This window comes from Bidens hawaiensis, unplaced genomic scaffold (assembly GCF_021521415.1).
Source record: "Bidens hawaiensis isolate Kalapana, Puna unplaced genomic scaffold, B.hawaiensis_p1.1 tig00020918_1, whole genome shotgun sequence".
In the NCBI taxonomy this organism is placed as follows: Eukaryota; Viridiplantae; Streptophyta; class Magnoliopsida; order Asterales; family Asteraceae; genus Bidens; species Bidens hawaiensis.
In genome coordinates, this window is record NW_027493229.1 from 147648 (window position 1) to 164030 (window position 16383).

General features: G+C 31.1%; 1 protein-coding gene across 1 annotated transcript in view; it reads right to left on the bottom strand.

Annotated features, from left to right (window-relative positions):
- LOC143562177 (polyamine oxidase 2-like) overlaps nucleotides 1-15808 on the bottom strand; it is a 30690-nt gene extending 14882 nt beyond the window's left edge. Inside the window, exons 1-2 of the mRNA XM_077050066.1 lie at nucleotides 15707-15808; nucleotides 11907-12017 (exon numbers count right to left, since the gene is read on the bottom strand). Coding sequence (XP_076906181.1) covers nucleotides 11907-12017; nucleotides 15707-15808 — 213 coding nt within the window. The remainder of the gene's footprint in view (nucleotides 1-11906; nucleotides 12018-15706) is intronic.
- Nucleotides 15809-16383: the final 575 nt, after the last annotated feature.

Sequence of the window (16383 nt, forward strand, 5' to 3'; positions counted from 1 at the left end):
TGCAGCGGTTGGTCTGAAGGTTTTAGAGAAGTCACGTGGGTTTCCACCCGCGTTTTTTGGTTTGAAGGTTTCTCCAAAATTCCTTCTTGGTTGGAAGTCCGTTTCCTTACGCTTCCCTTTCGCCTTATGGCGAGGGTTTACGTCGGTGTCGGATTCCTCCGAATCATCGTCCAAGTACTCGCACTCATTGCTCATGTTGAGCTGTTGTCGAGTGCTTCCGAATTCGTCAGCCTGTTGGAGTGAACGTAAGCGTTCATCCAACTCAGCTTGGAATTCACTTTGACGTTTTTCCGCTCATGCTTTAACTTGTTCAAGTGTTTGGCGGGGGGGTCTCGTCTGTTGTCTTTCCACCTGGGTATCAATGAATCCCTGGGGAGGATTGTTTACTGCACTTGCCCCGGCTCGGGTAACCGGGGTAGTGTTCGTAAAATTTACTGCACTTGCTCCGGCTTGGGTAACCGGGGTAGTGTTCGTAAAATGTGTGTATTCGCCGGTGGTCCCCCCAGTAGCTGGGGTTGTGGTTACCGGGGTTTCTTGGTTACTACCTGGCCTGGGGACCAGATTAACGTTAACCATCTTTTCGGAGGTTTTGAAAAAACTGAGAGAATTAGTTCTAGCTTTTGTCCCACGGATGGCGCCAATGAAGAAACACTAATTGACCCCGGGCAGATTACAGATAATCTGGGGGTTAAATAGATGTTTCCCACGAGGGGTTAGGTCCGGCAAAGATGGTTCTTCTGATGACCTGCAAAACAGACACCGTGAGCTCGTCACTGAGAAGGGGGGGGTACCTCCTTGTGACCACCCTCCGGCGTGAGAATCAGACTAGATTGCTCTTGAATATAAGTGTATATTAAGAGATTGCTAGAGAAGATAAGATAATGAGATATCAGATAATGTAAGATAATGTAATGTGTCCATACCGTTCCAAGGTGTTGGAGTATTTATAGCCGAAGGTAGGTTTCCAAGAAGGTACAGCCGGTTGAATAATATTCCTGTTCTGCCAACTGTGGGCTACGCACATGCCATGCTGGTAGTTGGTGGGTAGGCAGCGGCTGATAGTGACCAGGCCGGCTGTGTACTATTCTTTTCCACCAACTGCAGGCTATGCACGTGCTACGACAGGTTGGTGAGTAGGCAGCGGCTAATAGTGACAGGGGTTGGTGAGTAGGCAGCGGCTGATAGTGACCAGGCCGGCTGTGTACTATTCCTTTGTCACAGTGAGCTGTCGCTGCTTTGGTCAGACCTTTTGTCCATACCTCGTCAGGTACAGTACAAAAGGTCCTCCAGTAGCGTACGGACTGGCTCATTTGGGCGGGAGTATTCCAGGCTTTGGGCGGGAGTGTTCCCGGCTTGCTCACTCCTTCTTCAGGTGACATTACTGAATTATTTAAGAGTTAAGTGCCTTGTGCGTGTAGCCTTGCTGCGCGGGTAGCCTTCCCTGATGGCTAGTATCCGTTACTGCGGGAACAGGCGGAGTACGTCGACCATTGGGAGGCTTTTCCTGCGGGAACAGCTTGCGTACTGCGCGTAAGGACGTCACGTCTCTGAGCATGGTGGGTCCTGCGGATCCAGTTGGTTTCTGCGCAGACGTCTCTCTTCAAGGTGAGTCTTGCGAGTTTAGCCTTTGCGCAGACGTCCCTATTGAAGGTGAGTCTTGCGGTTTCAACTGCGCAGACGTCCCTCTTTGAGGTGAGTCTTGCGGGTCCAACTGGGCTCTGCTGGGACCTACCTCTTCACCTGAATACATGCCACCAAAATATCAAAGTGCGCGCATATATGCGCTTGCACAGGTGTGTGTAAGAGCTTCATTTCATAATTTCTATATGAATTAAAAACTTTAAGAGCTCTTATCAAGTAATCATATTTTTTTAAGTTTTTACACATTTAATATTAGTTAGTGCTTGTTTTGTCATCTATTGTAGGCAATTTTATGATTATATGTATGGAAATTGGTTTTTACGCATATAAAAAATTTTATTACACATGACCCACCCACATACACACATGTATCACTTGGTTATAACAAGTGTGTAAACTTGTGATTACATGTTTGCAATTACAAAGTTACGTATAATAAATGACAAATCTACATAAAATTCCTCTCAAACAATATCAAACTAGTAACAACAACCCGCATGTTGCCCCGAGGCTTCGATATGCTATAAACGTGTGGGGCTTTGCTATGCTAGAGATTGACTATGACAAAAGTACTATAGTGACTAACGCATCCTTTTAAGATAATTATTGGATTGGTAATTAAGTTATATGAAGTCGGCCATCTAAATTTGTAAGTAAATCAAAGTTGAGCTGAAACCAAACATACCAGAATAGCACACACACAACCACAACCTAGATATGTGACCTCATACGTGATAGATAGGATGTTGATAATGTTCGAAAGCTTAAGTAGAAAAGTCAAACCACATAAAAGATTTAACTTCATAAAAATAGTAAAGGTATGAAAAAAAAGGTATTTCAATTTTGACTAAAACATAAATTAAAAAAGTAAAATTAAATAAATATATATATGAAAACGTTAACAATTAAGAATATTAATATTATAGTAATTCAAATATTAACCTTAACTTACCAAATAATAAATAGTATTGTTTTATTAGATAGATGCTATACTTCAGGGAATTGTGTTGGTAATAAGTTGTTTGGTGGTGCAACAAAAGGAGTGTTCTTTGATGGGGGGGCCTATTCTTATATCACACATCGAATAATATACTAACACTAGGCACCATCAATCCATAGGAATCCTTAATCAAACACCATTTAATACACCACATCAAAAATCTTCGTTTTAATAAGTAGGGTGGTAAGTGATTTGGTGGTGTAACAAAAGGAGAGTTATTTAGTGGTGACCTATACTTATAGTACACGTCGAATAATACACCAACACGTGACACCATCTATCAATAGAAATCCTTAAAATTAAACAATATTTTATTATTTTATACTTACATTAAAAATCTTCTTTGTAATATATACACTAATATAAAGATAAATATTTAAAACTTTTTACTTTTAAATTTATGTAAAGAAACAAATATATACATACGGGATGGTACATGCAAGAAGTGCGATAAGTTAATCTGGACCATCCATTTAGTTTTAATCTCAAATACTTAAAAATAAATTAAAAGGGTATTAAAGTAATATGAAATTTATTCTCTCGCTAATTAATACAATTAAACAAACCATAATAACTTTAAGATAAAAATAATCAGTAAATTCATTTAAACAAAAAAAAAGTAAAAAACAATAAATTTATATTTATAATTTCTTTATCATCTCTCTTAATTTCACCATACACAACTATAATTTCTTTTTACACGTCTTTAAATTCTTCCTACACATATTCGGTTTCTTCCTGTACTTATTAATTCAAATTTTACATACATATCTTTAATTTTTTCATGCACATCCTACACTTATTCAATTTCTTCCTGCACTTCTTCAAAATTTATCTGCACATCTTTAATTTTCTCGTGCACGTCTTATTTTTTTCCCTACACATATTCAATTTCTTCATACACTTCTCCAAAATTTACCTACACATTTTTAATTTTCTCACACACATCTTAAGTTTTTCTATATATATTCAAGTTCTTCATACACTTCTTCAAAATTTACCTACGCATCTTTAATTTTCTCATATACATCTTAATTTTTTCCTACATATATCCAATTTCTTCCTACACTTCTTCTAAATTTATCTACACATCTTTAATTTTCTCAAACGCATCTTAATTTTTTCCTTACGTTTATTCAGTTATTCCATACACATATTCAATTTAGTCCTACACATCTTCAAATTCTTCCTATGTACAAACTGTTTTTTTATTTATTTGCAAAAAAGCAATTGATGATGAAGATGCCATATAGCCAAAAATACTTTAATTTAAAATCCCTTTTTTACAGAAAAAGTTATTTTAATTTTTTTTCCCAAAAAGCAATCGGTGATGAAAATGCCATATTTTAGATTAAATACCACAACTTTAAAAACATTTTTTCTGGTAAAAATAAAGCATAAAAGAAATCTTCACTAAAAAACATTTAAGGTAAAAAGATGTTGAATTGTAACTCATAATCATATTTATGTTTTAAAAGAAGAAAATAACTTGTAAGTTATATACATTTAATGGAGAATGCTAATTTCTATATACCTAAAGTACCTTTTTATTTATTTAAATGATTCTTAAAATTTCTTTAATTACAATAAATATCATTAAGTTTTCAACCATTGATTACTAATCTAGTGGTTGAGATCTTTCCTCACATTTTCTCGTATTTCTCACATTAAAAAACATTTCTGAAATGAACACAATCCTTATATGTATGTATATATATATATGTGTGTGTGTGTGTGTGTGTGTGTAAATTAATTCCTTATCGTACAATAGGTACGCGACTTCCTTTACTCTTGATTTTAAGAAACCCTAAATCACCTTCACTGCCCAACGATCTCCTATGTGTGAGCCGTCACTGGAAAAATGGTCTCCGCTCAATCCATCTCCATCTCCACCGATCGCCGGCGCCATTAACACTCTTCGTCACCATCATCGCCGTTGACAACGAACTCATCGGGAAAACGCAAAAGTCATCACAGGTTTGTTTAGTTGAATTGAAATTGAAGTTGAAGCCAATTGATCGGTTAATCTTTGAAATCGATTCAATTAATCATCAATTTGAAGCTTCAATCGATCAATTTTGAGTTCTGAATGATGGGTTTTGACATTGAACGTTTAAGATTTGGCTTGAACGTATAAAGTTTTTGCCTGAATGTTTAAGATTTGAACGTTTTAGCTGAACATTTAAGTTTTTGCTTGAAATTTTAAAGGCTTGAAAGTTTTAGTTGAATGTATTAGCTGAATGTATTTGCTGAATGTATTACTTAAATGTATTAGCTGAATGTATTAGCTGAATATTTAAGTTTTTGCTTGAACTTTTAAAGGTTTGAACGTTTTAGCTGAACGTATGTCGCGTACGTAATGTACGTTAACCTTCCCTCCCCCCCCACACACACATATATATATATAGGGATGGATCATGCGAGAATTGATATTACAGCGAGAAGTGCGAGAAGTAGATCTCAGCCCTTGATTACACACATCAATGGCTTAAAATGCACATGGTATTTTTGTAATTATTCAGATCTTTTGATCTCATGTTTTATTTTAACAAAGGGCAAAATCGTCTAAAGTATGCAGAACTAAAAAAAGGTAACGTACTAACATCCTGGAAACCCTTTTTTTTATGCCCCAAACGACTCACCGTCATTCTTATCCTCCACCGAAATCTGGTCAGGCAGAATAATTAGATACACATAATCATCAATTTTAACAAGATTGATTATGTTGCGTAGTCTATTAAAATCAATCGCTTGTCTTCGCTGATGCTCGTGTTGTTCTCAAGCATAATTGGGGGTTTTTATCTGCTACAGTGGCTGAACTAAACACAAGGAGTCAAGGTATGTCTGCTAATTTGTGTTTTTTTTATTTCAATCAAACTATCATATAGCTAAAAACATGCCTACATTCTGAATTTTTGTTTCATCCATTAGATACATGAAGCTTTAAATAGAATCAAGGTTAGTCATGTATTTGGTAGTTTGTCTTTCAATCAAACTCATGACCTTCATTCAATGTATTCTGATAGCATTGATCAATAAAGTATAGGTTTTTGAAAAAACTTAGGGTTGTTTTGTAGGTCAATACAATTTATCGTGTATATTTGTATCAGTACATTAGTTCACAGACTCATACATTCTAAAACACAAAACCGTAGATGATGAATTCGGATTTTGGGCTAAATGCGTGTTAGTATTTTTATGTTGCATGTGCATCTATAGAAAATAGATCTTGTGTAGCGTGCATGGCTCATATTTATTTGTTAGTAGGGTGTTTGGTTATTGCTTTATACCAGGGATGTGTGTATTTGATAATCTTGTGTTGTTATTTATAATTGTTGACTTTCCAAATGCGCCTGTTAATGATATAATCTTGATGGTGTTTGTTTGTGTAGGAGTTTAGTTACCGTATTACTGGATATAATTCTATCCTAGACAACAACCTAGCATATTACAATTTATTGTATTGATAGATATAATTATGTTATACCTACACTGCACTTAGCGAAACTTCTTACACCACATATTTTGCTCTTAATTGTGCAGTAATTCCTATGCTAAACAATATTTTATACTTTGTGAATGTATCTTCATTTGTAAGTGTATTTGTTATCGTTTATAAATGTATTCTAATCGGATGATAATCATAATTTATGTGTAGGCATGGCTCTTTATTTGTAGATGTAATTGTATTTTTTTTCTTTGTATTTATTTATGCACAAATTGGTCTTTCTGATAATGTAATTAAAAAACATTGCGTTTTAATTTAAGAATTATATAGCAGGTTTATGATTTGTCTTTTTTGGGTACGATATCGTTAAGCACAACGTATAGAGTTTTTCTGCACTGTACAATATTTTCTATTATATGCATAGTTATTATAATGTTTTGCTTTAATATACATTGTAGGCATATTATGATTTTTTGTTTGCCAATTGTGTAGGCGTATGCCAACTGTGTAGGTAGTATATATGTGTATGGGTATGCCAACTGTGTAGGTAATATACAATGCACGCATATTATGATATTCTATTTGTCTATATACATGTAGGGGTCTGCCAACTGTGTAGGTAGTATATATGTAATATGTGTAGGGGTATGCCAACTGTGTAGGTAATATACAAATGCACACATATTATGATGTTCTATTTGTCTGTATACTAACTGTGTAGGTAGTATATATGTGTAGGGGTATACCAACTGTGTAGGTAATATACGTGTAGGGGTATGCCAACTGTGTAGGTAGTATATATGTGTAGGGATATACCAACTGTGTAGGTAATATACAATACACGTATTATACTAATATGATGTTCTATTTGTCAATATATGTGTAAAGGTGCGCCAATTGTGTAGGTAGTATATATGTGTAGGGATATGTTAGTTGTGTAAGCATCTTATGATGATCTGTTTGTTTAGTACGCTGATTAGTTTGTTAAGTATGATGGTCTGTTTTGTATATATATATATGCGTAGGAATTTGTATTTTGGTGGATGCAATATTAAAAAAGTTTTTTTTTTCTTGTGTAGGTATATCTTTGCATGTGTATGTGTAGCATTGCTCTATATGTTGACTGTGTGCGTTCATAAGGTAATTGATAAAATTTATACGAAAGGTTTAAGAGTTGGCTTGTGTGAGCTCATGGATGAGTGATATAACCATTTTTACTAGGTGTGGGTTTCGTAGATCCATTTAAATTATGAGAAGGAAGCGGATGCTTGTCATATCTTGATTCGCTTGTGTGTTCATAAGGTAATTGGTGAGATTTATATGAAATGTTGATATGTTGGCTTGTGTGAGCTCATGGATGAGTGGTATACCACTTTTATTAGGTGTATGTTTCGTAGATCCAATTAAAGTATGAGAAGGAAGCGGATGAATGTAATATCCTGATTCGCAATGTCATAGTTTCTATAATGGTAAGCCCATTACCTTTACATATAATCTGATTGTTATGTATAACTTTTTTATTTTTAAATAATATGGTTTTTCTTATATAGGTAGAACATATGGTTTTCCATATGTAGATAGAGCTTTAAAAAAAGATCCACCATCATGGAGGTTCGCGATCAAGATTCCGTTGTCAGACATAAACACGAAAAGATCTAATATCATTGAGTTACTTGGTGCAGAATGGATGTTAGGTTGATCAAGATACAAGTAGAACATGACATACTTGTTTGGTGGTTTTGACACATACTTTTGAACCCTAGTGTTATGTTTATGCTAAAGTAATTGGTTAAGTGTTTAGGACCCATTTATCGAATCTAGAAAAGTTTGAACTCTTTGGGTGTAATGTAATGGATTTACAGTGTTGAAAGGTTTTTTGGTGTAGCTTGATGGATTTTTAATGTTTGTAATTAGTTTGATCTTAGACTTGATAGCCTATTAAGGAGGGTATATTGTACCCAATCATGCATCATAATTATGGGTTGTGTATTATATTAACTAAGTAGATTTTATGAAATATGGCACTCCTAAATTATACACTAAGTTCTACACTATAAACGAACACTAGAACAGTGTAGGTTGGGGAATCGGTATTAATGGTTAGTTTGGTTAATTTAAAAACCCACATCTTGAATTAATAATATATAGAAGAAAAGGATTTCACTATTTTTTGAATTAGTGCATTGAAAACGAATTCTTTAAAGAATAGAAAAAATATAAAAAGGAAAAGATGAATTGTGTAACAAATAAAATTAATTATATGTAGGTTAATTTTAATTAAGCAAATTATAGATATTCAATCATCAGTACGTGGAAGTAAATCTTGATGGAATTGGGTTATAAACAATGTAGGATGATTAGGGTATAAACTCAAATTTTGAATAAACAGATCTAATAAAGGAATGAAGTTGTAGTTTGAAGAAAACAATAATAATATACTATTTGTAAAAAAGAAAAAATTAAAATGATTAAAAATGAAAAATCAGTTACTTATAACTCCCTATAAAATTTAGGTTTTACCACATATAACAAAATACATCATTTACTATTATGCCCTTAATATTAAATAAATAATGAAAGAAAAATAAAATATCTGATTGGTTGGATTCATTTCTCGCACTTTTCGTTTTAAAAATACTTCTGAAATGATCCTAATCCTATATATATATATATATATATATATATGCAATATAAGACTATTGTACATATTGAATACACACTATTGCACATATACACTATATCAATTTTTTTATATATATATTTTTTGCATATAATACAACATTATTGCGCATATACACTATTGAATATATGCAACTAAACGCTATTAAACATATACAATACACACTATTGCACATACGTAATACAACAATATTGCATATGTGTACTACATCAACTTTTTTTTCCTTGTAAAGAATAACAATATATAAGAAAGATGAAAGAAAAAAATTGAAAATATTTTTTTTAAATTAAAAAAATTTCCATGAGTTTTTAAATTTACTCTTTAAAGTTGAGTTTTCTCTTGATACATCTCCTATATAAATGTCGAATAATGAGATACTCACAACTCCTCTTAAATCTTATCTTACTAATCTATTAGAGCAACACAATTTGTACACATGTCACTCAACTAGGTTGTCTATGTAGGCCACCATATCATCAACTTTTCTTATATCTAATTTCCACATATTACTTATTAAATTTATATCAACATATTTTCTTGAAGCACACGACTCGTTTTTTTTTAATGACCTGATGACCCGATTCCCATTATAAACACGCGACCCGTTTTTTTATGCCAAATTACCCCATTCACAAATATAAACCTTAACATTACAAACCCTAATATTCATTTTTATCTCTCTCTCTCTCTCTCTCTCTCTCTCTCTGCGGATTACCCACTTCTGCCGACCGTCTCTTCCATATTTCCGGCAAAGTATTAATTACGATAATGTTCGATTCTCATATATTATTCATTATTGTCATTGTCATTTCATTTTCTTTGCAGTTTGTTGTTTGTATATTGTTTTTAATTGTAATATGATTTTGGTATATTTTATTTAGGTTCTAGATCAAAATCCAAGATTCAATGGACATGCTGAAGTTTCTCTAATTAATCTATCTTCCATACATTGAGTGGTTTATTTAGGTTTTGATTACAATTGTTATCTTAAATATGGTTGATTTAGGTCGTTATCTGAACTATCCTGTTAATTATCCCGGTTATAATTATTCCGAAATTATACATTTTTATTTTTAATCTAGCCGGAAGAATATATTATATAACATTAATTTAATTTTAATAATTACAGCTTAATGAAGGCCTAAATTGGTAAAATAGCTAATTTCCTGTAGGGAGTATTTGCTGAAAAGATGGCATTGTTTTTGTACAACAATGGATGTTAAGTTACGATTATTTATGTATTTATGTTGGTTACACAATTCAAGTGATTTTAAATCATTTTTATATGATCAATATTTATTTTGACTGTTAACATGTGTGAATCTTATTTTGAAATTTCTATCAATTGTTAACAACTTTGTTAATTTTTTTTATTTTCTTTTTACATAACTTATTTTCCAGTTTATAACCAACTTCTATTTAAAAATGTAAATGGGTAATTTTACCCTTAATTTATGCTTAATATTCATAACATATTTAAACCCATTTTAAATACGGAATTTGACCAATCTTGCAATAAACTTTTAAAGGTTTCGATACCTTCCAATCTCAACAAGTTTCCATTTTTGAAAGAAATGATTTAGAAAGTCATGAAGACTTTCTGAACGTCTAACCAAATGGTCGGTGAGAATTGAATTTTTATTTTCTAATCATAATGGTTACTTTTATATGATGATTTATGAAAATAAATTCCCTTTATATCCCACGTTTCGGTCTATTATTCAAATTCAAATTATTATTATCATAACTGTGTATTTATTTACAAGTTTAAAGGTATATAATTACCGTGATTATGGTAACAATACATTAATTGCTTTAACTAATAATAATGATTTCGTATTTATATGCCAATATTTAAATAAGTTGAACAATTGACTTTTAATACTTTCCTAAACATCTTATAATTACTAAAATTAGATGTCTATTATTATTGTTTTATTTTTGAAGGTGAAGACAAGATTATCAAACAATTATTTAATCGTATGGTATTTCAAACTAAATTATATCTATTTAAGGAGTGTTTTGATACTCCATTTTCATCAATAACCGAAACAAGTAATATATAACTGTAAGGATCTGTGTTAACAACTATCTGAGCTTCCTTTATGGCCATTGTCCTTATTTTAATTTTTTAAATTACGACGTTTTAAATAAGGTAACCAATTAATAATAATTATTAATTAATTAATGTATTTACGTTTATATAAAGATTCTTATAATTAGTGTTTTAGTTAAGATAACCAAAATTTAATTATTAATTAATGCGTTTTCATTTCTATTGACATTCCTATAATTTTCATGTTTTTATTAAGGTAACCAAAAATTAATTATTAGTTAATGTATTTCCGTTTTTATATACAATCCTATAAATCCGTGTCTTAAACTTTTAATTAAGGTTAAGAAAAACGTGTTAAAGTTGTTGAACAAGAAATATGATCAAGAAGTTTATGTGATTAAGAATGAATTTGTAGAAACATAACTTTAAATGTATTTGTACTCATGACATAAGTTATAAAAATGTTTAAATTTTCATTTATTTTTGTTAGTCTTTGTATGTTTTTGTATTTGAATTAAAATAAAAATATGTCTTATAATTCATGTAAAATTATCCTTTTTTCTTTTTTCATAAATATGACATTTGCATTAATTTATATTATATACATATATATATGACGTTTTAAATATTTCCACCATTGTGTATCACGGGATGTATCCTAGCATAGAACTAAAAAACTAATAAAAACCCGTGAAAACTTAACTTGAACAAATATTTTTAATTTTTCTTTCTTTTATTTTTCTTATATGTTGTTATTGTTTACCAAAAATTAGAAAAAAAAATGTCGCTCGCGATACTATATATATTACATATTATTGCATTACATATATGTAATAGTATTATATTACATAATATGTAAGATAACAATATTGTTGCATTACATAATTGTAACATGTCAAATACAATGATCGAGTTTTTTTAAAAAGGTAACCTATATAATAAAAGAAATAAGATTATTTTAAAATAAAAAAATCATGTTTGGATCGTGTTTTCACGAGTTCTTTATTAGTTCTCTAGTTATCTTTTTAAGAACGAGTTCTCTCATGATCTTTCCTATATACATATTCTTTAGAGTGCATACCTGAAATGAAGCATTATGGAGCACACGAGCAGCAGCTATGCCAGCGAAGCCACCACCAATTACAATAACCGAATGCATTGTTTTCGTGTATGAATATTGCAGAGTGCTGAACTAGAAAAGCCAAGCGTTATAATTCAAGGGTATGCGTGTGCTTGGTTTTATAGTCATGAATTATGGGGTTCCTTTAATATTGATATATTTTATGAAGACGAATTTATGAAGTATGACAAGTTTTCAATAATAAATGACAATTAAAATATTACTTTTCTTTACTTTGTTTTTTGGGATATTATCTCGCGAAAATTCCATATGAAATTTGCTTCATCTAATCCTATTGATATTCTATCATATTATATAGTTTCAGTTATGAATTTATTACTTGTATATTAATAATTAGAAAGATAATAAATGGTTATACAATTAAATATACAATAATTACTTATCTAATTCTTGGTTTAAATGTTTATAATCTCCATGATTTATTTTGCACACTAGATAAAAGAACTAAGGGTATGTTTGTCAAAGAACTTTTAAGAGCTTTTAGCAGCTTCAAGCTTTTAAGAAAAAGCTCATACTTAATAAAAAACTTTGTTTGGTTGAAAAAGTTTCAAGCTTTTAAGTTTGTAGAAAAAACTCATTTTTAAACGCTACTACTACTAGCCAGTCTTTGAGAAAAAAAGCTAGAAGCTTTTACATTTGAATTTACAAGTTTGGTATTTGCACTTTCATCAAATTTTGTTAATTTATATAATAGTTACATATTTTACCCTTATTCAAAACTAACTACCCCCATGACTCTTTAAAAGTCCATAATTTTTTCACACGTTAATATTTTTTTAAACAAATTACATCATAAAAAAGAGCATTTTATTCTTTTTAATTTGAGTATGATATTGCTATACTTCTTTACCGGTTATGATTTGTAACAAGTCGAGTCAGACGAGCTCGGTTCATGTGTAAGACCAAATTAGGGTCGGAACGAGTCGATAAACAAGGGTTAATTTAGTTCAGTTCGTGTCGGTACGGTTTTGAGTCGAAAGGGAATAGGTCAGAACATGTTTCAGATTAAAACGGTGACGGGTCGGAAAGGGTTTCTGATCAAAAGAGGTTGGTTTAAAAAATTATCTATTTGAAATTACTGTATATTTTAGCTTTGTTTCTTGATTTTCGCCACCGATTACTCGAATACTGCATTTGCACGAAGTAAACGTCTGCATTCGGGTTATGCATGCACTATTATCAAGTGAATCACGTACCGACACTGATTATGCGATTATTGTCAGGTTGCGCGAGCACTCCGCCGCACCGCGCTGGCACCTAATTAGTTTTATTAAAAGCTCCAGCTACTCTTCCAAATACCTAAATATATCTAAAAAGCTCCAACTACTCTGCCAAACACCTAAATATATCTAAAAAGCTACAGCTAACAGCTACCAGCTTACAGCTCACAGCCACCAGCTTACAGCTTACAGCCAACAGCTAGTTTTGCCAAACATGCCCTTAGTATACAATCTATCAACTTTTACATACTTTTCAACAGCAATATGATATTTGTATATATAGGAAGATCAACTCTTTTTAAAGAGATAATTAGAGAATTAATAAAAACATTATTGAATAAAAAACTATCAAAATAAAACAAAAATATATAAAAAAAATAAAAGAAATTATAAAAAAAATCAATGTAGTGTACATATACAATAATGTATATTGCATATAATCTACCTATACTATTAAAGCAAAACAATTATAGGACATATCATTCAACTAGAGTAACCAACTAGGATGTTAAGTAATACTATTACCACTTATAGAATTACTAACAAATTAAGTTACAAATATAACTTTAAATGTTGTATTAATTAAATGAGGTTTTTAAATATTTATGAAATTATAAAATTTTATTTATCATTATTTATATCTTATGAATCCATAAGATATGTTATTACGTGTATTATTAATTTTAACTTTTTTTGTTATATTTTTTAAACCACCGTGTATTACACAGGCTATATCCTAGTACAACACTATTTCACATCTTTAATACACACTATTACAAGTTTGCATATATGTAAATACAACAATATTGCACATATGTAATACACACGATTGCATATATGTTATTTTTGCACTACATCAACTTTTTTTTTTGCATATAATACAACACTATTACACATATACAGTACACATTATTGAATATATGCAACACATTACTATTGCACATATGTAATAAAAAAAATCAATGTATTGCATATGTACACTACATCGAGTTTTTTTATTTTTATATTTTTTCTCTTTTGAAGAATATCAATATATAAGAAAGATAAAAGAAAAAAATTAAAAATACTTTTTTAATATATATATATATACACATACATACGTATTTCTTTATTAGTTTTCTATTTTCTATCTTAATAAGAAGTTATTTCTTGATCCTGTCAAATATATAATATAACCAAAAACTTGGATTAGTTGGCAATATTTTCTACTATAATTTAATTATTTATTTACCTTACATGTATTTGTAAGATTTGTCACACCTCAACTTAGAATTTAGGTGTGACGGCGTAAATATATCAAAGTTTGCGTTTATTTAACGGAGGCCTTTTGTTTTAAAATATTAATTTATAAAAAAATGTAGAATTTAAATACCCGTTTAAATATTACAAAAGACACTGTTGGAATTAATAATGAATACAATGATTTAATTAATAAAATTGAGGCATCTTGAATACGTATCATCTGTCTCCAATATTATGACTCCTTACCCTTATATATTTGTTATGCTTAGCTACCTTAAATATTTTAAAATACATGAATTTTATGATGTTAATACGTTGACAGACTATAAAATAATGTAAATTCATTATGTAACGAGTAATAGGTTTACTCCCTCGGCAGGGTGACGTTGAACCCAGATTCGTTCCAATCAAATTTACGTAGACACACAAGTAATTACCCTTGGGAACTGTGCCCATCAGTCTGATCGCCTAAAGGGGATATATTGAGTATGAATACCATGCTCGCTGATAAACCTATATGCATGGATTCAGACACTTGTGTAATTTAGCCCGAGTTTCTATTAACTATTAACATGTAATAACGTTTTAAGGATTTGATTATCTTATGTAAACATTTTTGGAATCTTTAATGATTGCCGATTCGTTAGGAAGAGTAAAATTGATTTGAACGTATTAACGTTGAAAGAAGGTAAACGTATTCACTTGGATAATTCGGTATGATAGACCCCGATCTGTTAATCATTTATCTCGGATGCTTAACCTATAACAATAGGCTTACATAAATACCCAGATCTTATGTTGAGGTCTGGTTTATCGTGATATGTTAAAACATATTTATGGACTAATCGTGATATGTAAAACATACTTGTCGGACTAAATAGGCTAAACATGCCAAACCATCAAAATTAAAAGTGTGATTTACATATAAATAAAATTTAGTGGTGCTACTTATTGTTGACAAAATCTTATAAACGTGGTTTGTGAATTAATGGATTAGTAGAAAGAAGGAACAACTCATGAGGGCTTGATGGCTAACTTAGACAAAAAAACGAACGAGAAGGAGAAAAGCAATTTGATTTTATTTTCTTTGTGTCGATCAATTTAAACACGAATAATGTTGGGATCGTAAGTTTCCGATTTCGTGTTGTTTCGATTGATTTAGGTATCATGTCTCCAAATAAATTTTAATTTCTAACACTTGAACCCACCGAATCCAAATATCATTTTTGAGGGGCAACCAACCCCTAGTGAAAAATTGTTTATGATCTCCTGAAGCACCGATCTGAACGTAGGGGTCTCCCTAAATTCGGGAACAGCTATTGAAAGTACAGAATCTGATGCCCAAAGCGCTCCACCTTTTGATGAAATCTTGGAAAGCATTACAAATATTTCACTTACTAGAATCAAAAGAAAGGCAATTACCTACCGAATGGTCCATGCCGGACCTTGTTCGGGCAGTAAATGGATAATATTTCAGTACCCTAGTCAGGTTTATGACTTACAAGGCAAAGAAACTCTTAGTTGGTTATGGGAGGAGATTGTAAATATCCTCGATTTAATCAACTATGTTTTCTAATGTAGGTTCTGGAGTTCTAACATTTGAATTTCTCTTACATTCTACGTTCCCGAAACGGATCCTGGGTTTATTTTTTAACCTAATTCAAAATTTTATTTGAAAATATTATGTTAGATTCAATTATTGAATGGTTAGTTTATGTGATATTTTTGTTCGTAAACCCAATCTTAATGCAAATACATATGTTAAAACATTACTTTTTTTTTTTGCTAAAAAGGCTAACATGTCAAACCATCAAAACTAAAAGCGTGATTCATATGCAAATAAAAATTAGTGGTGTTGCTTAAAGTTGACAAAATCTTGAAAACATGGGTTGTGAATCAATGGATTAGTAGAAAAAAAGGAACGACTCACAAGGTTTGATGGCTGATTTAGGCAG